Consider the following 25,296-nt stretch of genomic DNA (forward strand, 5'->3'; position numbering starts at 1 on the left):
TTCCGGAATACGGTAATCGTCTTCCGGAAGACGGTAGTCGTCTTCCGGAAGAAGGTAGTCGTCTTCCGGAAGAAGGTAGTCGTCTTCCGGAAGAAGGTAGTCGTCTTCCGGAAGACGGTAGTCTCTACAACTCTCGTCTTCCGGAAGACAACTACCGTCTTCCGGAAGACGGCATACGTATGTCTTTAGCAAAATGTAGGTTCTACCTAGGTGATGGTAGAGGTCTTCTGGAAGACGATCGCTGTCTTCTGGAAGTCGGTCGCTGTCTTCTGGAAGACGGTTGATATCTTCTGGAAGACGATTGATGTCTGCCTTCTGGGAATGGTTGAGGGTTCGACCGAGGGCATGGTCGTGAGGTTTTGGCAGTGGGTGGATGTCTTCCCGGAAGATGATAGCCGAATTAGAATATCGATTTAAAGCTTTCGTGACTGCAATGATTCATCTTCTTTGGTTCTTTCGGTAAAGTCACGTAGAATGAGAATAAAATAATAAATTGTGTTATTTTATTTTATCAATTTATTATTTTATTCTCATTCTACGTGACTTTACCGAAAGAACCAAAGAAGAAGAATTAGAATATGTTTCTGTTTTTTTTCAGTTCAGTTTCATTTATTTGGTATAGCCCTGTGAGCCATTCGGCTCTTGAATCGGGTGCAACCCGCAACAAACAAAAACATGAACAAGAAAACATCTTAAAGTGACTACGCGCAAACAGAAAAATCCAGGAAAAAACAGCAAAATCTTCCAGAAAAAAGCACCGTAAACTAACGCTGTGTGCAAAAATTCCAAGTGGGATGCAAGTCAAACAACCACAAGACAACTTAGATTAAAGCCATCAGTTTAACTCCGTACTGCAACAAACATGGCCAAACCAAAAAAGTTTTCGAAATCACCAAAATAAAGCCATAAAAGCAATGTAACAGTGATCATAGGAACTGTGACCGAAATTTCACAATAAACGACATTAACAACATGTACCACCAAACTCTAGAGCCATAGCTGGCTGCATGAGTCACTCCACAATAGCAGGAGCATCAGTCGGAGTATCACATGTTTTCAATGCACCTTTAAAGATCAGCACACTAAATAAAAACACAAGATCATACTTTGCAGCGGTCATCCGGAGCGAAACATTTGATTTTAGGCCACTGGCAGTGGCAGCTAGGGGTGTACAACTCTTCTAGCGCAGTTTTAAATGACGATCTCATAGGTAGTGATTCAAGTTGCAGTTTATTGGCAATAGCATTCCAGACCCTTGGGGCATAAATAGCAAAGGCCCTTCCTCCAGTATTTGTACGGCAATAAGGAATGTGAAGCTGGTAAATGAGGTCACATTTGTTCTTTGAAACAGAGAGGAGATCCAGCAGATAGTCTGTATTTTTTATAAGTACATCGTGAATAAATAAGATCTGATGCACAAGCCGTCGAACATTAAGATATGTTAATTTTGACCCAATGTAGAGACCACATTGGTGGGTCCTATATGGACAGTTCAATGCAAATCTTAACGCCGAGTGATAAATTGAGTCAAGCTTCTTCAGTACAGTACTTGGGGCTGATTTATATACGATGTCACAGTAATCAAGTAGAGGCAGTATGGTAGCTTTTATCAATTCCAAACGGAACATTGGGGGGAAGCAATGTTTATGTGTCGATACAGAAAACCAATTATTATTATTTTTGTCTTTCTACCAATATAATCAATGTGTTCTTGAAAATTCAGTTTTGAATCAAGGATGACCCCAATCAATGAAGATACTTATAGGTCTTGATTTATAGATCTTGACTTGCTATATTTGATAATTATTTAAGGAATGTAATTGGGGGAAAATAACTTCCTGCTTTAGTCCTGGTGAGAAGCATATCACCTTGGTTTTGCAGGTATTCAGGACTAGTTTAAGAGAAACTATCTGATGTTGTAGTTTGTTGAAATCACCCTGGAGCTTAGCAATCACGTCATCCGGAGAGCGGCCAGCAGTAATCAGTATCGTGTCATCTGCAAAAAGATTTACCCTGGAATGATCCAGGTCGGTGCCCAAGTCATTGACATGAAGAGAGAACAAGAGGGGGCCGAGGATAGAACCCTGTGGAACCCCTTTTGTTATCTTAACACTGTTTGGCCTCCAACTATCTGTGAATACAGAGAGGTATTTTTTAAAACCAATTCTACTGCGTGTTTGGAGAAACGGAGGCAACTTAGTTTACTAAGCAGGGTGTTGTGGTCGACTGTATCAAAAGCTTTGGACAAGTCAAGAAAAAGACTGGCACAGTACTGCTTATCAAGGCTACTGTAAATGTTATTCAAATTTAACTAATTGTTTGTATTTAGACTGGAGGAATTGTATTTAGACTGGAGGACTGGAGGAATCCGATGAGCTATAAAGCTCTTTTCACAGATAAGGCAGGTAGAGGGAAGGTCAAAACGTTACAACAAACAGCAAAAACACGGGAGGAGTGCAAAGTCTAGGAAAAGTAAACAAATCACTTAAAAATATACAAATTTAACTCATTTTTGTCGGGCTTCTGGAAGAAGGTAGATGTCTACTGGAAGACGGTAGACGTCTACTAAAGACGGTAGTTGTCTACTGGAAGATTAGTATATTGTCTACGAGAAGACGGTAGAGGCGGTTCAATCTTAATTTGAAGCTTTCGTGACTGCAGGAATCCATACTCTTTGGTTCTTTTGGTAAAGTCACGTAGGTATAAAATAAAATAAATCACGACGTTTCCGACGCAACACAGGCGTCCGTCATCAGGTGGGAAAGCATTGGTCTGCTGCTGAGGCAAACTTTTAAAAGGTTTGAAATGGGTGTAGCCCAAGGGTCATAAAGAAGTGGGCGGGGTTAGTGATGTTAACGGAATAAATTAGCATGTAACGGTAAGAACGGAGAGCGGCCTCCTCGACAAGGGCACGGAAGTGGCTATGTTAATGTGAGAGATTAGCATGTTAATGTATGAACGAAGAGTGGAGCAATCCAAAGGACATGTGAGCATGAGAGTGCAATCCAAAGGCATGAGAGTGCAATGCAAAGGACGTGAAAGGAAGCAGGGTCTCAGACAGAAATCAGGCCAGTTTGTAGGTGGGTGAATTAATGGTGGAGACGATAGGACGGAGCGGGGTACTTACTTTGTGGATTTTTGGAAGACCATTACATCTGGGTGGTCTAGCAGCCGAAGGTTTTAGTGATGCTCTTGTTGTTTTTTTGTGGCTAGGCAGTTGATGGGATCTCTGTTGATTTTGGTATAGCTGCCATCATTAAGAAGGTCCTGAATTTTGTTGTTGTAAGTGGTTTTATCCATGATGAAGTGGCATTGCCCTTGTCGGCTGAGAGGATGACAATGTTATCTCTGTTTTTTGATTTAGAGAGTTCAAAACGCTTGTCCTTGCTGATGTTGCTAATGGGTTTCTTATATTTTTTTAGGATAGCAGAAATATCAGATCTAGCAACGTCTGGCGGGATGTGTCCCAAGCCTTGGAGGGCTATGTCGACCTGGGCAATTATATCATCCACTGGGATGTGTTTAGGGGTGACTGTGAAATTCAACCCTTTCGCTAGTATCGATTTTAGGCTGTCGGAGATTGGGATGTAACTATGATTGATGACAATCTTGTTAACATAAAAAAAATGTACGTGTGGATCTGGCTTATTTTTTGACAGGAGGTTGAATTTAGCGATCAAGTTAACTTTACATTTGGTTGACATTGAAGTAGCAGAAGAAACTGTCATGTTATCTACATGGTCCCATTCAGAAGTGGACATTTTATCTGTTAATTTTAAGTGTGATTGTAAGAGTCTTGTCTAAATGATCAAGTTCAATTCAGAGCAATCTTATTCAATCTTATTTTCTCTGAGATTGCGATAGGCTAGCTTTGGATTGTGCTCTCATGCCTTTGGATTGCACCATCCTTCGTTCTTACATTAACATGCTAATCTTTCACATTAACATAGCCACTAGTGCTGCCCACTTATTTATGACCCTTGGGCTACACCCATTTACAACCTATTAAAACAGTCTGCCTCAGCAGCAGACCATGCTTTCCCACCTGATGACAGACGCTTGTGTTGCGCCCGAAACGCCGTGATTTATTTTATTTTATGCCTACGTGACTTTACCGAAAGAACCAGAGTATATAAGATGGTAGTTGTCTACTGGAAGATGGTGTCTATGTTGCGAGTCTCTCTCTGTGTGTCTCTGTGTTGTCTCTCTGCTTGTGTGTCTGTCTGTGTGTCTCCATGTCTGTGTTTTGTCTCTCTCTCAAATTTAGTTCTACCTGATGACGATTGCTTGTGTTGCAATCAAAACATCGCATTCTATCATTTAAATGATTTTCTTTCTACGTGACTTTTACGAAAGAACCAAGGAGTAATTTCTGCAGTCACGAAAGCTTCAAATCAAGTTTGGAAGATGGTAGTTGTCTACTATAAGATGGTATATACCTACTGGAAGACTGTAGCTAACTTCTGGTCGTTATTTTTAAAGCCCTCCCCCCAGTAAAGAGAGCGATAAAAGTAATCGATTTCAGGTTGTTAGTCGATTAATCGACTTCACCGTCCATAGACCCCTTACAGGCTGCAGCCATTGAGGGCTGACAGCTGCAATATGACAGCAATACCTAACCACAGTTATGTACTGTACCTCAAAATTGACCTTTAAAACATTTATAACGATACATGTTCGGTCAAAGCGAGTTTAACCATTGTGTAAGTGTCCTTGGGGAAGATAATTTTAAGTTTTAAAACATGATCTGTGTTGTGTTGTACCAATTTGGTTGAATTAAGTAGGTGAGAACTCGAGAGACCGGGTTGAGTCTCATTCACAAGAGTAGCCTGAGGCAAAAATGACAAAAAAAGTGAATCCAGTACAATAAATCAAAACACGGCAGCGAAGATGAAGCTAAATTGGAGCAGAACAGCCACGTTTCAGGATAATGACCGCATTTAACAAGTTGGCGACAATGCATGAATCACTTCGCCAACGCATATGAAGTTGCAAATTGGCACTTTTGTATGCAGCACGATTTAAAAAATCGATGTATTAATCGGTTGTGGAAGCTGTTTGACCCTTAATTCAAGCTGCTCATTGCGGGTTCGTAAATGACTGGCACAGGACCCGTTCGGATATTCATTTTGCCAACTGACATTAGCCATGGCCGGGAGTCTAAGGGGCAATCCATTTAGTACGTACGCATGGAGGGGGGAGGGGGGGTTAATCCAAATGCGTACGCTTGCCTTTAGGGGGTCTACTGACAATTTACGTACGCGTAGGAAACGGGGGGGGGGGGGGGGGTGAAGCCTCGATAACACCAACATTTATTTATTTTTGTTCCTGGGTAGTGTTATTTCGTAATAGCTTATGCCTCAAAAGTACAGAAAATGGTTATTATTCCCCACAAAACTTTGCTTTTGTGACCAGGTCAGTGATATTTTGAAATTTGCCTATTTTCCAGAACATTCTAGATATATATAGTGCTGAGTAAACTTAAAGTAACTTCTATAACATTCTACAACCTTCCAGTAATCTAAATAGTAGTATAAATACAGGTGCCTTAAACCCACGAGTTCAGTTTAGTTCCAGCTGCCTAAGTGGATACATATCTGCATTTTTCTGTGATGGCATCAAAGGCTGCAAGCATCCGGTAGACGCATTTTGCTATGTCTGCGGCCAATTTATCAAGACGAGCAAAAAAGTACTCTGTAGAAGCATCTGCTAAGATGTGTGAGGTCTACAAGGCATATTTCGGCATGCCTGTCGGGGATCAAGACAAACCCTGGGCACCTCATTTCACCTGCGAGCAGTGCAAAAAAACTTTGTAAGGTAAGATGGACAATTGTTGCTCAAATTTTAAGTTATAAAATTTGTTAAAATTGTAAAAAAACTAAAAGTTTTGTATTTTTAAATGTTTTACAATTTTCAACGTTATTGAAAAAAATATATCATGTGAGAAATGTTGCGATAATCTCTTACAGATTAGCCATGGGTGAAATAAATGATTTTTGTAGGATGGTACAGAGGGGAAAAGAGAGCCATGAAGTTCGATATCCCAAGAATTTGGTGGGAACCCACTGACCACCCAAGCAACTGCTACTTCTGCATGGTGGACCCTTGCAAAAGTTTGACTGGCAAGAATGCACCTGTTATCACGTATCCGAACCTTCCTTCATCCATCGCCCCGGTGCCACACTTCCATGAGCTCCCCGTACCCACTCCTCCGGAGAGAGAGTAGCTGTCTTTAGAAGAGAGCAGCACGTCAGAGAGCGAGGAAGATGTTGTAGATCCAGATTACAAATTCAGAGGTGGAGCTGAGGAGAGAAACCCATACTACCCCAACCAAAATTACCTCAACGACTTGATCAGATATCTTTGTCTCACCAAGTCCAATGCCGAGCTTTAGACGTCTAGGCTCAAGCAGTGGAACTTGTTGGATGAAAGTGTGCAAGTCGCAGATTAGAGGAAGCATCACCAACCTTTTTTCAGCTTCTTCACCCGTCAAGATGGGCGCTGCTTCTGCCACAATGTGACCAGTCTGTTCGAGGCAATCGGAATCGGACTACAGATAAAGAAGATCTTGGAGTGCAATGAATTCCACAAGAAGCGCACTAGTAAGGAGAAAGCGGCTTGGAACAGCTTTGTCGCAGTGGTTCGTGGCTTCCTGGGCAATCACAAGGTCTAAAACTATGTGTAGCTGGTTGAGACTCTGGTGAAGAACTACGGCACAATGGGCTGTAGGATGTCCCTCATAGTCCATATCCTTGATGCTCATCTTGATACATTCAAGGAGAACATGGGAGCGTACTCGGAGGAGCAAGGCGAGCGCTTCCACCAGGATATACTGGACTTTAAACGCCGCTATCAAGGACAGTATAACGAGAACATGATGGGAGACTACATTTGGGGGCTGATTCGTGAAAGTGATTTACAGTATAATCATAAATCTCGAAAAACTACTCACTTCTAAATCTTTTGTAGTATTTTTTATTACTTTAGTATAAATACATGTTCATTTTGATTGATATGTTGGTTTTTTCTGACTTTATGTGAACGAAAAGACACAAATTTGCCCGTTTTCTCATTGAAAATAGGTACATTTCAAATTATCACTGTCCTGGTCACTAAAGAAAAGTTTGTGGGGAATAATAGCCATTTTGTATACTTGTGTTACATAGTGTAATTTGTCTACATTTGCCTTCAAATGAGTTAGATAGTCTGGCGGTGAACTGTTTGCTTAAATATGTTAATATTATATTCTTGGTTCTCGGTAAAGTCACGTAGAAGGGGAACAATAAAATGATAAATATTGTTTCCCTTCTACGTGACTTTACCGAAAGAACCATGAATATGAATCCCTGCAGTCACGAAAGCTTTAAATAGAAATTTCACGTTAATATTATTAATCCTTCATTGTTTCTGAGTGAATTATATATCGGCCGTCCTATAGGATTCGGGGTGGGGGGGGGGGTGTAAAAAGTACGTATGCGTACAGGGAGGGGGGGAGGGGTCAAGTTTTGACAGATTTTTTGCGTACATACTAAATGTATAGCCCCTAACTTGGTATTCCGGGTGCATGGGCGCAGTGATCTGAACACCACCACTCCGATGAAGCACGGTTGGCGACATACGGTGCGAAAGAAGTTCAACATACACACTGCCTATAGACTCAACCCTGCCCACAGACTCAACATTGCCCATAGACCCAACACTGCCCATAGACTAATACTGCCCATTGACTCAACACTGCCCATAAACTCAACACTGCCCGCAAACTCAACACTACCCATAGACTAACACTACCCATTTACTCAACACTGCCCTGAGACTAACACTACCCATAGACTAACACTACCCATTGACTCAATACTGCACCTCCGATTAGCCTAGTTGACTACATATGGTGCAAAAGAAGTCCATCATACATACATCCTGCTCATAGACTAACACTACCGATAGACTCAACATTACCCATAGATGTGTAGTGGGTAATAAACTGGAGGAAGCTTACTCTGAGGCAACACGTTCATTACAACACCAACAGAATACAACACGAAGGGGTAATGGCCCCTTTCACCCGATACTCTATGGAGGGAGGCCCTCCGGGCTAGCTCGCCTCTTACTGGCTATCACTATGCCTACACTGCTGGGGCTTGAGTCTTCTCTTGAGTCTTCATTCGTTATAATCTGGAGCTCTCAATGGTATGAGCTCGAGCCGACCCTAGCCAGGGGTTCGGCTCTGCCCATTAGGGTCTTCTCTTCAGGGCTTTAGGTGAGGCTGTTCGGTCTTCAGCCAGACGATGACTGCCGGGACCGCACAGGGGCCTGGCTTATATACAGAGTCCCGGCTCACTCCGCCCCGACCCACGCCTTCCTTCCATGATCTTCTCCAATGACCCCAGCCCCCTTCCTGTGGTCTGGGGTCCCGACCGTTGGTCACGATGCTCCTCCCAGGGATTGCCTCGGGCCAATGGCCCGTCATCATTATCCAGCAGGTTCAGCGTCCCTTCTGCTCCCTACTGGCACAAGCTAGTACTGCCGGCTATAGGTAGTGGCGATCATGTTCAACCATGCCACTACAGATGCAAAACGACCCATAGACTAACACTACCCCATAGACTAACACTAGGCAATAGCCTCAACACTGCCCATAGACTCATCACTTCCCATTGACTCAACACTTCCCATAGACTAACACTACCCATTTACTCAACACTGTCCAGAGACTAACACTACCCATAGATTAACACTACCCATTGACTCAACACTGCACCTCCGATTAGCCCAATTGACTACGTACGGTGCAAAAGAAGTCCATCATACATACTGCCCATAGACTAACACTAGGCAATAGACTCAACACTGCCCATTGACTCAACACTTCCCATAGAATCAACTCTTCCCATAGATTCAACACTACCCATTGACTCAACACTTCCCATAGATTCAACACTACCCATCGACTCAACACATCCCATAGACTCAACACTACCCATCGACTCAACACTTCCCATAGACTCAACACTGCACCTCCGATTAGCAGGGTTGGCTATGTACGGTGCGAAATAAGTTAAATAGCATACATGCAAATGTCAATTGAAGGCAATTGAGACATTGTTTATATTTTATTCGCATATAATACTGTAATACAAAATATAAGACATTTCATTTCATTTGGCGACTATGATAATTATACAATGCTAAACCTACACGTAACAACGGAACTGGGGAACCTTTGTTCAATGTAAAACTGACAATAACTATTTGATGATTACATAAATTAAAAGTCAAAAGTGCCCTATGCTTAAGCAAGTGATACATGAGGCTCATCCCTGTTGGTGGCTCTGAACCAGCGGTGTCAACTCGACATTTCTATGGTGGGAACCAGTCCGCACTGTAGGATCGACCGTTCCAGACCGGCAATTGAACTCACAACCTTTCGTTTGAGAATCGGGCATTTTGCTACGGTAAAGAACAAAACCAATTGCAACGATTAATTAGTGGCAACGTTCAATCCACCAAGTAATGCAACGTGGCTTAACATCAAATGTCAAGCTTAACACCAAGTGTTAACATCAAGTGTCAAGCTTAGCATCAAGTGTTAACATCAAGTGTCAAGCTTAGCATCAAGTGTTAACATCAAATGTCAAGCTTAGCATCAAGTGTTAACATCAAGTGTCAAGCTTAGCATCAAGTGTTAACATCAAATGTCAAGCTTAACATCAAGTGTTAACATCAAGTGTCAAGCTTAGCATCAAGTGTTAACATCAAGTGTCAAGCTTAGCATCAAGTGTTAACATCAAATGTCAAGCTTAACATCAAGTGTTAACATCAAGTGGTAAGCCAAGTTAGGGTGAGGGAAAAGATGCGACCCAGGAATTGCTTAACGCCAATGCTGTCCTAACGGCCTTGACTACAGGCAGCTCTTAGAGAGACCCTCTCGAGCAGTGGTGCGTAACCTTCACTGCAGCCTTGCACCCCTTTGGTTCTCAATCGTGAAACGTTAATGTTAATAAATACGTAGGTTTGATGAAACAAAGTAGTTGTTGTTACTTACGTGCCCGTGTTTAGTTTACGTTGCGATGATTTACCTTCTAAAAAAAAATCTGACCATGTATCGCTATCCCCATAAAGGGCATCTATCACCGCCAGGGGGTGCCAGCGTGCACCCCAGGTTAAGACCCACTGCTCTCCATGGTAATGGACCTACTCTTCCACGTTGTCCTGGCATTTTAGAACAGACGTATGAGAAACCTCACGTTTTCACTACATACATGTAACTGTATACTAATGGGTGCACAGAGGTGGTGGTATTTTAAGCAACTTGCCCCGTTGTTTCTTCTGTCGGGCCACATACTGGCATCATGCCGGTTGGTCCCTGGATTGCAAGTCCAATCTGCGTAGCCATTGCACTACGGCAGCATCCTAGGCATGTCATGATCCATCAATAAAAAATCAATTCTCACGCTCACGATACTTGCATCGAATCGCGCGTGTAAGAATCGTGATTTGAGCAAATTACTGTACGGTATATGCAAACGTTATCCTTTCGGCTTATTGAAGGAACGAGACAAAACGAGACAACAAAAAAAAAACATTCCACACAATTCAAAGGAGACGGAAAAAAAACGATTCACAACAATTGAATTGTGGTCGACATTGTGACGCAGAATCATGGAAATGTATCAAACTAGGAGGTGGATTGTCACGTGCATTCTCGCCATGGAGTTAGAACTGGCGACTATTTGATTATGTGGATTCATTGGATACGAATTGCCATCGACTACTGTTGTGCGGTCGATTACTCGGGCCCATTTTATAGTACTCTCAAAGGTTGGAAACCCCCTATAAGTCACGCCCAGCGTGACGTTGATGATACTGATGACGTCACAATGCCCAGTCCATCACCTCCTACCCAGCGGTACAAGTGCAACAGAGATCGGACCTCTTCGTGCAATGACAGGTTTGATTTTTGTTTTATCCAATGAGTCGAGCGATCAAATGGATAGCCCAGTTCTACATGGAATGATTTTACTCCTCCTGCGATTCGAGGAATTCTCACGATTTTGGGTCACAAATGATGAAATGCTCTCATTTTCATAACGTCGCGTTGAATGCATACCACCTGCAGTGGCTGCAGGGGTCACGGGAACCAACTGCACACGGGCTATGCGAGTTAAAAATAATTATTACACAAGGAGACGCATTGTATATCGTGAGCTTACATTTTTTTAAGTCAGTGCTAGGTGTCCAATACCCATGCTAAAAGCAAACCCTTTTAATTTTTATACCATTTCAACTATAGTATACAGCTCCCAAGTTAACTAACTTTTGAATTAAGGCCTCCCCATACCGTGCCAGTATGTGGGGGTTGTACGATCATTCTTCACCATTGTGGTGAGTGAAGGTCGGTGGAGGAAAGTGCCAAGGACAGGTTTGGATGGCACTCGCCACTGATGTTACCTGTGGCCTAGAAACACAATAACCACTAAACTATCGCTCCACCATGAAAGGTAATTATTTGACTACTTTGATTACAATAAAGAGTCATTCCAAACCACATTCACTCTCCTCCGGTATTTATGGCATTTTATCGAAGCCTCAGTCGAACCCTGGTCAGTGATTGTCGCTTTTTCTCCTCTATTGTCCCCATAACCTGGAACGCCCCTCCGCCATCCATCAGCGCTGTCGACTCCCTGCCCCTGTGCAAGTCCAGGCCAGAGACTTTCCTCTTTTCCTCATCATATTCGATGTAATTAACTGAATTATTTGTGTCAGAAAGTAAACACCAACGGTTTAATGGAGGGGCCAGGGAACCTTTTCCATACTGAACTTTGGCGGGATTCGCATTTCCACCTACTTCAAGTCACTTCTGTCACTGCAAGATACCCTCGCCAATGACAAGTGACTATGAGTGTGCGAAAATTAGTAAACGCGTTGTTGCTGGGTCAAAAATATTCCCTTACGGTACCCTGATTCGTGCGACTAAAGAGGCATCTAGTGACTTAAACATTTAATTTTGGCTCTAACCGCATCATCATAATTCAGGAAATTATGCACATTAACAATTTTAATGACAACACGTTAGAAATTGTAATTTTTTTTAACAATGCGTAGTCGACATTCAGGGAGAATGCAAAGGTAAGCGCGATGTGTTTGAACATACCCCTTTGATTTAATATCTATCTTGCTTATCTCGTAAAGGAGAATAAACCATCACGCAAACTGGTCATCATCACGGCAGCTTCTGGCTGGGCATCGAACAAAGACGGTCACTGCATCGCGCGTTTTCAGATGCACTTCTGCGGTCGTCTGGAATGCTCTTCTGATATTAGGAAGCCACTGGAGCTACGCACGTTTAAATAACCTAGATTGAAACATAATTTCTTTAGAACTACTTTTCGTGTTTAGTTTGTCGTCCTTCCCCCACACCTCCGATAAGCACGGTTGGCTACGTACGGTGCGAAAGAAGTTCAACATACGTACATACATTGATTTTGAATGCCCCTTACTTTATTCTCAATTGGCGATTAAATAGTGTGAGAGTGATGGCTACGTGTCTTACAGAACAGACAGAGGTGGTCGTATGGATGGAGACTCACGGATCTGTGCTCACACGCACACACAGCGTGCAAATTCTGGGAGAACTCACAGCGCATGCCACCGCAAAGGAAAACGACACTCCACCCCTGCACGCACGGCCTGCCTGCCGATCAACTGTGAGTTGTACTTGTTTGTACTGCTGGGTGGACAGAGGTTGGGTTGATATGAGAAACTTGCCATGCCAGGAGATCGAACCGGTGGACTCTGGGATTGGAATTCCTCACGCCTCACCCTTGTAAAGTGGCTCCAAAGTTGATGGTAGCTTGTGTGTGCATTTGGGCCAGAAGCTGGGATTTGAGGGGGGGGAAACAACCCCTTATTGTTTGAGGAAATGCTGTCAACAGCTAGGTTTCCATCAATAATTATGAATGCTCACTTGTTTTGATGAGTTATCCGTTTAACATGAACCCCAAAGATCTTTCAGGGTCCCCAGAGACAAAATACAGTGTAAACACCAACTTAAATAATGCGTTAAATGGTGGAATAACAAAAAAACAACCCCATTGAATTGCTTAGAACGTTTGTCTTTTTTTTGGCATAAAAATACCGTCGTATATATACACACATCATACTTTCAACTAACGCATACTCATTTAATAGAAAACCATTTAAATACATCGTTTGATCGTTTGATTTTGTGCCAATAACCTCTAAGAAAAGAAAACGACCAGTGTGCTTCCCTATAGATACACTATGACTACTCTATGATGGTGGAGTCAAACTAAAATAAATAATAATGGATAAATGTCAATAATATAATCTGGATGTGACTGACCAAAGAGATTCATGATATATATTTTGCAAAAGATGTCTAATTTTCATATTTACATAGGCACAGTAAATGTATAGTTTTTTTCGTACGACATCAGTTGTTTGGGAACTTTATAAGTTGGTTTAATTCTCTGCCATTTAAGTTATCCAACGCTGGCACACACTCTTGCAGACGATGTATAGACGATGCTTTGTCGGGTCTTTAATGTCCACCTTTCAGTAGACGGTGTACATTGGTAATTCCCTGCAGAAGTAACTAAGAAGAAGGGATATGCTCCCAATTTTGTTAAATCCTCAAAATAGCAATCTGAAAATCAGGCCGAAAGTATGATGCCACGGGAAATGACGTCATAATAGTATGTCACTTCCCCTTTTTCACCGCTAAAAGTGGCATCAATGCCACGTGATGCCGCTTTGTTTCGCTCAAGCACAGTTTCCACTATTACAAAATGGAAATGATCCGAAAATATAGAATTTTTATATCCAAAACCCATCCCGACTCTGCTGAGGTTGTCGAGCGTGGGCATATTAACAACTCTTCCTCAGAGCCACTATTCTTAGAATCAATTGTGAAAATGAGTTGGCCCGTGATTTCTAAATGGAGAGGAGGGTCTCCACCATGGTTACAAATACAACCCTGGAAACCAGAAGCTCTTATTTTAATAGGAACACACAGGATGTGTGCACCGGGCTGTCTGTTTTGAGTTTTATAAGCTTCTTTCACAGGGTGGGGGGGGGGGGGAGGAATTGAAAGTGGCATTCACGTGACTCACACTACTTTTAAATTTGTCCAAGATAACAGCGCACAAGTGCATTATGGAAGCCAGCATGACATGACAGCATACCTGTCAACCCATACGGTTTACCTGTATTCTTGTACAGGGAAATTGAATGAAAGTATTTTTTGTCTATTTATTTGTGTGTATCCCTTGTGATGGGACTTTGTAGGATGAACGTTGAGAATCATAAGGGCACGGGGTCTGAATTGGTCTGTAATGAGGTAGGCACTGATAAGGGGTTGACAGATATGGGACAGTCAGATCAAAACGAGAGGTGCACTGGGAGGCCGGTATGAAATTGCACGTGTACTCATCGGGTTTCAAATAATCTACCGTATACTAATCTGCGTCCAAATTCAACGTGGTCAAAAAAATATCTCACGCTAGCACGACTGCTAATTTCTGGAGTGGGGCACTGTGGGAGCCGGGACGCATGAAGCCAATGCAGGTCTGCTGGCACAAAAGGCATCTTAAATATGGAACAAAGAAACTGCTCCAATGTTAAATGGAACAAATTGGTACTTTCATCTGGTGACAGCCCATTGCAAGAGGGAACTTAGCAATTTTTATAATGCTGCAGAAATATATATACACAGTAGTCCCTTGGTTAACGTTTTTTTTTATCCATTCCACTGAAACTGTTCACCGAAATGACTGTTAATCAAATTCAATTATAAGTGTTTACACTGCCAAAATAGTGTTTACACTGCTAGAAAAACAGAAAACATGTTAAGCATAAAGCCATTCGAGCTCTAAACGCTTGCAAATGGCAGTTGCTGTTTGGCTGAGGGCATGGCTCAGCCCTCACTTAGGAGCGCTGGAATTGGCCAAAATTGGCGTGCACAACATAAACATGTTACCGTTACATGAAAGTGTTAACGTCAGTTCAAACCATGGGGGTTCTCTATGGGCGGCGAAATGTTCACCGCAAAAACCGTTAACCGATATCACTGTTAACCGAGGGACGACTGTATATCATTTTATTTATTATAACTTTCACATTTGGGATTTGGGCTTAATGCAAGAGCACACAAATAGCCCGTCCTTTTGAACGATCACCGCTGTCTTTTTGTTCTTGTTTAACATCCACATTACAGCAGACGGCCTGCTTTGGTAAGAAAAATTACCAACCGGATGTGGTAATCAGACTATGACGTATATGTTCTCATTGTTTCGTTTACGCCGGGGAACACGGTGGGGGAGGCGGGGGGGGGGGGGGGGCGTCGTTTTCGAATGGAAAATGCAAACGTTTCGCGCACGCAGGCGGCGTTGTCCTCGTCCCGTTTTACTTTTAGGCTCCCTACGACTGCTCAGTGTGGCCCGCTTCACACAAGCAACTCGTCCTCTTGCTACTCGGCAAAGAGACTCGCGTCCAACGATGAGGTCGCCGCATCACGGCTGACCGCCCCCCCCACCCCCCCCCCCCCCGGGTCCTCTGTCGCTGTCCGTCAAACACACATCGTCCAAAAGCACACCGCCCTAAGTGGGAGATTTTTGCCACCCCCTCTCTCACGAACCCACAGCTCCAAGGGCTATAACCTGACATCTTTCTCCTCCAAGTCCAGCTCGTCATTGTCGGATGGCTGTGGGATCTCCAGGTTGAACTTTTCACTGAGCTGCTGGATAATGGCGGCGAGGTCTTCGGCATTCTGGGACTTTTCCTCCAGGAGCTCGTAGCGCAGGCTCGAGATGTCCTGCTTGATGTCCTTGAGCTCTCCTGCAAGTGACATGCGGGCACATACATAAAGATTCCCCGTGTGGCCTGAACATACGATTGGGACAAGTGCTGTTGGCGAATAGCACCTATAAAGGCCAGCAATGCACATGAGGGGGCGGGTGGGTGGTAAGCATCACGCCCGGTTGCCTTTGTCTCCCCAGTGGCGATGTTTTACACACCGCACCAGGTCTCATTTGAGGCTGAGTCGACCTAGGGGAGGCCCAGGAATGGTTCAGATAATCGTCACAGATGTTGGCCGTGAGCAGGAATCGAACTCGGGTCGCCGGGTTCGTAGCGCAGCGCGCTAACCGCTACACTACCGCTCCCCATGTGTGACGTGTCGTGCGATGACCTCACATGCAATGCCAGGGCGAGTCCTTTTTGGCGCGAATTTTACGTCTCCCAAGTGTTGGTCAACCGTCTTTAATCAATGGGGCAAATCCCTGATAGCAACACATTTGCACTCAAGTTGAACTCCCCATTGGTTTACATTTACAGAACTTATTGTGCCCCCCCCCCCGCCCCGCATTTTGAATGGACGGACCAGACAGAGATAGCGAATTAGCGCTTTCATCTTCGGTTCGAAAGCACCACAGTTGGTTCATACTATTTGAATTGACGTTCATTAAAAACATCAACATCATCATCATCGTCGTCATTGTGAGCGATAATCGTCACCACCATCAGCAACATCAGTAATTTCAAAAAAGTGTTTTTAATGGAATGTGGCCGTTACCTTCGTTGACCTCGTCGTTCTCCTTGTCGAACTGGGCTTTCAAGACGTACCTCTTGATGAGCCGTTTCATGATTTGCTGCGGAACAGCGTGAGAGAAACGGTGACCGCGAGCAAGCATTGCGTGGTGCCTGATACTGCAATGACATTGTAATTGTGCTGTCGTGCTGTTATAAGATATGAGGATATCAGAATCAGAATATTTATTTATATTGGAGGAATCCGATTAACTGTATAGCTCTTTTTCGCAGATGTCCAGTCGGGTGGGTAAGAACGTTACAACAACAAACCGTACAAAAACATGATAGTAGTGCAAAGTACAAGATAGGTAAGCAAATCACCAAAAAATATACAAATACAACTAAACCATCCCCATCCTACCAGGCAACGCCCAGTCAGGTATTGACTTATTTTTCAGACGCTACCTGTTCACAAATAATAACTCATAGGGTTTTTCCCCTTTTTTCTGACAACAAAACTGAAACCTTTTTACGAGGATTCATGTCTGCATTAACCACAATACCTGCAGTGAAAATGCAAACAAAAAACATACTATGATAATATATGCATCGTCCTTGAAACTGATTGGTCCACACCAAGGGACGGCTTTCTTTTGAGCCTCGACCCAATTGTTGCTCGACCAGATGACGCCAAAAGGCATTACACAGCTCAAAGACAATACACTATAAAAGTAATGAGGGCTCGGGGTGAGCATCTACATCATTAGACCTCCTTTGCCAGCACCAAGATATAATAATAGGGTTTTCCCCTTTTTTCTGGCAACAAAACTAAAACGTGTAAGTGTTTAAAAAACAGAGAAGAGAAACACCGTCCGTACCAAACCATGGCATCATGGTTTACCAGGTAAGGCCCCACTGAGCTATGTAGCTCTTTTGCAGGAGCGATCTGGCCATCACAAATGATAGCTCAACAAAGTGGTTTATCATGTGGAAATTTATAGCAGCCAAATACTCTAAACGCGTAATGTTGATTCTAAATTTGGAGGGGAAAACCGAAGGACCCGGAGGAAAATACACGCGACCACGGGGAGAACATGCAAACTCCAAATACACAGGCGTCAGGGTCGGGATCGAACCCACGACCTCCTGCATACCAGGCGAGGGAATTAACATCTCGACACCACAGCGTTTCATGTGGACCAAGTGTGCGTTTACCTGGTAGCGGGTGGGATGCTGACCTATGCTGTTCATGCTTCGGTTCATGTTGCTCCTCAGGCTATACAGGTCCTGAGGAATGACATTTCGCACGCACTTATGATAGCACAACCGTAGACGCACAACCTGTCGACAGGAGCCATAGACAATTTGATTGAAGCTGGACGAATCCAACGATGAGCAATCGAGCCCTTCAAAACACAGGGTGTCCGGCTCAAAATGCAATGCAAAGAGTCGAATAACACACAGTTAACGCATAGCCGACTCTCTGCGTTGGATTGCATTACATTTCCAATAATTTGCTCAGTTTGTTTTCTCAAACTGCCTATTTCTCTCTCTAAAATTTACCAGGCAATCATAGGTCCATCGCTGTTTCTCTCACACGGCCGCTTCGGGGTGGATTTCCACACAAATCTGTCTATAATTTACCAGTCTTGCTGGGTCTTTTTCTCCCCCTACTATCGCGGAGTGGATATCCACACAGCCCTCTCATTGACATGATAATTTCTCTGCTCCAGCAGACCCACCTTTCTCTCTCTGCCCCCCACGCTCTCTCTATTTAAGGCCATGACACAGAGGCATTGGGTCTCTGTGTGTCTATGTTGTGTGTCTCTCTCTGTGTGTCTCTGTGTTGTCTCTCTCTGCTTGTGTGTCTGTCTGTGTGTCTCCGTGTCTCTGTTTTGTCTCTCAAATTTAGTTCTACCTGATGACGACTGCTTGTGTTGTAATCGAAACGTCGTATTCTATTATTTTATTTATTTTCTTTCTACGTGACTTTACCGAAAGAACCAAAGAGTCATTCCTACAGTGACGAAAGCTTCAAATCAAACAACTGGAGCTATGCACTTTTAAATGAAGATTGAAAACGAATTTCTTTAGAAATGTTTTTTTTTGTGTTTAGATTGTTGTCCTTCCCCCACACCTCCGATTAACACGGTCGGCTATGTACAGTGTGAAATACGTTCAACATATAAGACCGAAAGAGGAGGAATTCTCCACAATTCTGGCTGTCGCCTGATGATGCTGGTGATCATTGTAATTACGGGCTAAACGTGACTGTACTCCAACTGTAAATGTTGTAGTGGGTTTACTCTCCAACACACAACCGGTGTGTGGCTGAACTAGTAACGAAATGGCACGTTTTGTTTATGTTACATAACCTTGCCAATTGGCTCTGTCAGGTGGTGGGGGCTTTGCAGCAGCACAACCGCACGAACGTGCATTTAGAGTATTTGTCTGCTGCTATAAGTGTCCACGTGACGATGACGATGATGATGAGCCTCTTTGTTGAGCTCTCATTTGTCATGGCCAGGGTCACTTCTGAAAAAAGTACTACACAGCTCAGCGGGGCCTTACCTGGTAAAATAAAAAAAAAATTGTTTCAAATAGTTTAGTTCAAACGACACATGTATATTTACGTGTTTTAACCCCCCCCCCCCCAAAACTATATTTTTAATACAGGGACCCCTCTACTTTCTAACATTAGACTTACAAACTTTCAGAGATACGAACAAACCTGGTCCATATGTCCAGTTGCCTGTTCGGACCGAGAATCGTAAGTTCAATCGCCGCGCAATAGATGGCAATGGTTGCATCTACATCTGCAGAACCTGAAGAACCAGTGGCATCTACATCCACAGGAGATTATGCAACTTTTAAAGCCCTTCCCCATGTTTAGTGTACATGCCGTACAACATGTTTGGAATCGACAGGTGTAAAGTTGGACTTACGAACAAATCGACTTTGAACACACCTTTGGAACCGAACTTGTTTGTAAGTAGATGAGTGCCTGTATATAAATACATGTGGGCTGTTCTGCAGTGTTAGGCTTCATGAGGCCTTGGGCCAGTTTGGAATGGGGCCAGGCCACAGGTTCACCCTCTCTACCCCTCGTCGAGTGAAACCACCGGTAATTGAGCAGCTCGAGAGAGAGAGATAATAACTCTCATTTGGACCAGAATTTCCTCACGTACACTTCTAGTGCATTTACTCACGCGCGTTGAGTAAGCGTATTTGGAGAAAAAAAATCTGTTCATGTTGCTCAGATTATTCTGTTGCTATAAATGTCCACATGATGGCCCACTTTGTTGAGCTATCGTTTGTGATGGCCAGGTGGTTTCTGAAAAAGAAGCCAATATCTCAGTGGGCTTTACCTTTTAAGATTAAAAAATAGTTCTATTTACATATATTTTAAGTGATTTGTTTATCTTTCCTATACTTTGCACTCATATCGTGTTTTTGTATTGCATTTGTTGTTGTGACGTTCTGATCCGCCCCTACTGGACATCTGTGAAAAAAGCTTTATAACTCGTCGGATTTTTCCAATATCAATAAATATTCTGATTCTGAAGTATGTTGAACTTCTTTCACACCGTACGTATCCAACCATGCTAATCGGTTGTGCGAGTGAAAGACAACAAACTAAACACAAAATGCAGTTCGAAAGAAATAAGTTCATGTGTTGTGAGCGATTATCTCTTAAGGCCAACTCTATGCACATATATACACACACTTACACACCTGTGCACGAGAAATCATGCACGCACGATACACAGCTGTAGCCAAACAAATATGCGTGCACATCTGCGCAAAATAACATCCACACAGTTCTAAATAAACTATTAACTTGGGTTTCACAGCGGTGTTGTGAGGGTGGGAGATTCAGACCACCACTGATGCTATTAAAAATGCTGCCGCTCCAATTGCCGAATTAGTGGTCAGATTTATTGTAGAGCAAGCGGTCCCTGCTGTTTACGACGTCGCAATGCGATCCTGGAAACCCCTTCATTGTCATAAATCAGGACCCCTGTTTTCCGATAGACCAGCGGTTCTTAACCGGTACTGCAGCCTTGCACCCTTTTGGTTCTCAATCGTAAAAAAAATATATAATGTTAAGAAATACATGAGGGGTTTGATGAAACAAAGTAGTTGTACTTACGTGCCTGTGCTTAATTTGTGTTTTCGATTATTTACCTTCGGGAAAAAATCTGGCCATGTCTCGCACCCCCAGAAAGGGCATCTCGCACTCCCAGGGGGTGCGTGCACCCCAGGTTAAGAAGAACCACATTGCCATAGACGGTCGAAACAGGAGAGACGTCACTTGCCGGTGTGTTTTTTGTTATTTTTCGACGTATTTATCATCCGTTTTTATTTAGCGGGGTTTATAAAGAGGTAAAATTCGTCCACACAAAACAACTCGAGAATAACAAAAAAGGCTCGGAAACGCCTGGTGACGTCGGAAAACCGGAATGCGGAATGACTCTGTTCAAATTTACGTTTGGGAATCGTGTCGGATAGTTTAGTAGTATAAACGTAATATGTGGATTGTCGCAAATAGGACCATCGTAAATTGGAGACCGCCCTGTACTCCAGTATTACATTTCAATCATCATTAATGTTTTAATATTTCTGTACACATTTGGTAGCACCCTCAGAATCCAAGACCATGGCCTACAGCCCCTAATGCTCCTACATTATTCCAGCCCTCAATATTTCCCTGTCACCAGGGATTAATTTGTCTCTGAACATTTTCTGTAACGCTCCGAGGATTAATTTTTCCCTCTCTCAGTATTTCCTGAAATACTCCGAGGCTTGCTTGCTAGCAGTAAGGGATTATTACCAAAGGGCACTACCGCTGAGCACAGGTTATGCCTATCTAAAATATAATCCTTTGTTATTTGTACCCTGCATTGCTGCAATCTCCATTTCTATAGGCACACCAGGTGGATGCGGCGTGCTAAAATAATTCCCGGCACAGTCTTCCGGACCTTTTCCAGCTGAAATTAAGGACTTCATTTTGAGCAATTGCATACCAATTTTGCAGCGGTTTCCCGATCTCTCTGGACACGCGCACCCTTGGCATCCCTAAAAAAATCCTCACGTCAGATAATTATAATGAGCATTTGGAAAGCTCTCCCCTGCCACCCCACATATTGCAATTCACTACTCTACGGGACAGCTGGAAAAAAAAACCTAAGCAAGCTGCAGCGTGTAGAACATTCTTTGCCACTTGTCGTGACGGATACTGCAAGATACGACCGTGTCCGTCCAGTGCTCGCTGAGCTGCATTGGCTTCCGGTTGCCGAACAAACACATTGTAAGGTCACAATCATCACACACAAAGTGCTTTCCACAAACGAACAGCAATACATTTGCTGATCTCGTCAATGAACATAAATCACCATCATGTGGGCTCCGGTAATCCTCGCAGTGGGTGCTTTTGGCCAGTGGTTGAACAAAGACAGTTACCGAATCGCTGCACTTTCAGATACGCTTCTGCGGCCGTCTGGAACGCTCTTCCTTCTGACATTAGGAAGCCACTGGGAGCTATGCACTTTTAAATCATCTAGATAGACAAATTAATTTCTTTAGAACTGTTTTTTGTTGTTGTTTTGTTTAGTATGTTGTCCTTCCCCCTGCACCGCCGACAAGCACCGTTGGAAAGGAATTCAACGTGCACGCGTACAAAACCAAACCAATGTATCTGCTCCAGTTCCGCTGAGCACTCCTCATGGCCTCACGATCACCGGCACGTGTCCACGATCCACAGCCCGGGAAGAGCCGGCGTGCGCACGCGGTATGTGCGCGCGGCGCGAGCGAACGCACCTTGGCCTTGGCGTCCAGCATGTCCATCTCCACGTCCAGCTTGCCCTTGTGCTTGCGCCAGCGGCACAGGCGGCCGAGGGCGCGGGCCGCTGCCAACAGCAGCTGCACGGCCGACTTGGGGCTGGGCACGAGGTTGAAGGGCACGGGCAACGTGCGGCCCTGCTCGAAGTACGAGATCCAGAGCTTGGCGCGAGCGAACTTCCACTCCACGTCCGAATCGTCCTGCCGGTGAAGTATTTTTTTCGGCATAAGAATGACTGTCATATACCTATTTTTTTAGACGCACACAGACAAATATCCCCGGCGCAGCCTGTGACAGACTGTTGAGGCAAGTGCTGTTAGCGAGTAGCAGCACCTATTATCAGAATGCAGATTCGCATCATCATCCAGCTCAGAAATCCTCTCTTATCAAGACGCTCATACATCGGGCTAAAACAGTGTCAGATGGTGAAAGTCGAGTGAGAGAGATAAACACGTTAAAGACGCACTACGAAAGAATGGCTACAATAATACCCAAATTAACAGAGCACTGAATGCCAAATTACGATCGCAAAGCAACACTGCTGAAAGCGATCACATTGTTAAAACAATAAAAATTCCATATATCTCAGGAGTAACTGACAAATTAGCCCGTGTTTTGAAAAAGCAAAACATTACAGTAAGATTTGGTACAGTACACAATATTAAAAAACTAGTATCTTGCACTAAAGACGAATTACCTAAATTATCAACAGAAGGTGGATATCGAATTAATTGTTTATGTGGCAGATGCTATATTGGACAGACGGTACATAACATCAGAATAAGACTAAAAGAACACCAAAGAAATATGAAATTATCTCAAACACAACTGTCGGCAGTGGCAGAACATGCTTGTCAACAAGGACACTCAATTGATTTTGATAACGTTGAAGTGTTGTGTACAACTAATTATTACTGGCAAAGACTAATTAGAGAATCCATTGAAATTGAGAGAAATAGAAATAACTTTAATCGCTCTGACAGCTACAGGCTTAGTGCGGCTTGGAAGTGTATTATTAAATAATACATATTACAATTCCTTATAGAGGAAACACATACTAATTAACGGATTACTAACGTAGCATATAATCACAATAACACACATTACAACTAATTACTAATTTACAACTCATTACTCATCATAACCATTGACTGATTACCAATCGATTATATAATTACAATACCCCCCCCCCCCGCCTCAAATCACTGCACCTGAAATGAGTTAAATGATGACGTCACCCTGCTGCTCTATTTAAGACCGGGAACAAGTGAGGGATTTACCATTCTGGCGAACTGCCCATTGATGCTGGATGTAATTACCAGCGACACGTCGTGCTCAAACTGTAAATGTTGTGGATTCACTCTGCAACACACCGGTGGGCTAAAGTAGTGAACTATTTGTCTTTTGTAAACGTGACACTTTTTTGCTGATAGGCTGTGTCGGGTGGTGGAGGGTTACGACACATTTATAAATAACGCGATCTAACCCAAAAACCTTTATTATGAATAATATTGGTCGCGAAAGCCTACGTTTTAAAATAAATATCCTACTGTGAAAAGTGACTATCCACTGAACCGTACTTACCACTCCGATCTCGAAGACTCTGCATCATGGGTGATGTACGTAGCGCCACTACGCTCTTTTTTCAACACAACCACCACTTGTGTTTGACAATCGCCGGTCTGATGCAGCCTTGAGAGCAGTGCTCCAGTGAACGCCAAATAACACAACGCACTTTTTTGCTGGATCTCACCGTCTGTATTGTTTTTATCACCGTAGTTATTAGTCATGAAAAATGTATACACATGCAGTATTGTCATTGCTTAAGTTGTATGTAGTGTATAATGTACCGTATATGCTATTTGATACTGAAATCAAGCGAAGCTGCTTTTTGTCACACACACGGTGCTGATTGCCGGGCTCGGTTACAGCCTTTGGAGCGGTTTGTTGTCGGTTTCACCGGATCGGCCCAGGACCGCCGGATAAAGTTGTATGCCACATAATCGCTCCACCAGATAATCGGTGATCGACTGTACATCTTAATTTAACAACTGCAAGCTCTCTCTATATATATATTTTGTTGACGTAAAGGCAACATTTAACACGTAGGCTTTCACGACCAATATCATCCATAATAGAGGAGTTTTTTTTGGGTTAGATCGCGTAAATATATAAATGTGTCGTTACAACCCACCACCACCCGACACAGCCAACTAGTAAGGGTTGTCACGTAAACAGAACATGCCAATTCGTCAGCACACCGGTGTGTTGTACTCAGGTTGTAAATGTTCTGGCTTGGCTGTCCAACACACCGTTGTGCTGTACTAGTGACGAATTGGCACGTTCTGTTTACGTGACAACCCTTACTAGTTGGCTGTGTCGGGTGGTGGCAGGTTTTAACGACACATTTATATATTTACGCGATCTAACCCCCCAAAAAAAACCTCTATTATGGAAGGCAACATTCTCCGCCCCCCACATTCCTCACCTCGATCTCCTGGTAGGAGCTGTTGATCATGGCGATGAGCATGTTGAGCAGTACCACCACCATGGTGACGTTGTAGACCCCGTAGAGGATGTAGCCGATGTTCTCGATGAACTTGTGGTTGTAGTTGATGACGACTGAAGCCACCTCGGAGAGGCCGAAGATCGACCAGAAGAGGGTCTTGAAGCTTTCCTCAACTCTGCGCGCGTTGGTGCGGCGCAAATTATCGGTGGAAGGGGGGGGGTAAAAGGGGGGGGGGATAAACGTCGACAATTCCCGGGGGGCCAAGGGAATTGCAGCAGCATGGGGCACGGAGTCTGATATGATACGGTCAATACACGGGTGGACAAGAGACCTTCTGCCACTTACCCACATGGGGTGCATATATAAAATAAAACTACCACACGCAAGGCCCGCT

At 43.5% G+C, this 25,296-nt stretch overlaps 1 protein-coding gene across 1 annotated transcript in view; it reads right to left on the bottom strand.

Annotated features, from left to right (window-relative positions):
- Positions 1-9,094: 9,094 nt before the first annotated feature.
- LOC116955783 (short transient receptor potential channel 7-like) overlaps positions 9,095-25,296 on the bottom strand; it is an 88,267-nt gene continuing 72,065 nt past the window's right edge. Inside the window, exons 10-14 of the mRNA XM_032977106.2 lie at positions 24,882-25,077; positions 22,372-22,593; positions 17,767-17,838; positions 16,595-16,670; positions 9,095-15,858 (exon numbers count right to left, since the gene is read on the bottom strand). Coding sequence (XP_032832997.1) covers positions 15,674-15,858; positions 16,595-16,670; positions 17,767-17,838; positions 22,372-22,593; positions 24,882-25,077 — 751 coding nt within the window. The 3' untranslated portion in view covers positions 9,095-15,673. The remainder of the gene's footprint in view (positions 15,859-16,594; positions 16,671-17,766; positions 17,839-22,371; positions 22,594-24,881; positions 25,078-25,296) is intronic.

This window comes from Petromyzon marinus, chromosome 61, assembly GCF_048934315.1.
Source record: "Petromyzon marinus isolate PM22_M1 ecotype Great Lakes invasive population chromosome 61, UKy_Petmar_22M1.pri1.0, whole genome shotgun sequence".
NCBI classification, from domain to species: Eukaryota; Metazoa; Chordata; class Hyperoartia; order Petromyzontiformes; family Petromyzontidae; genus Petromyzon; species Petromyzon marinus.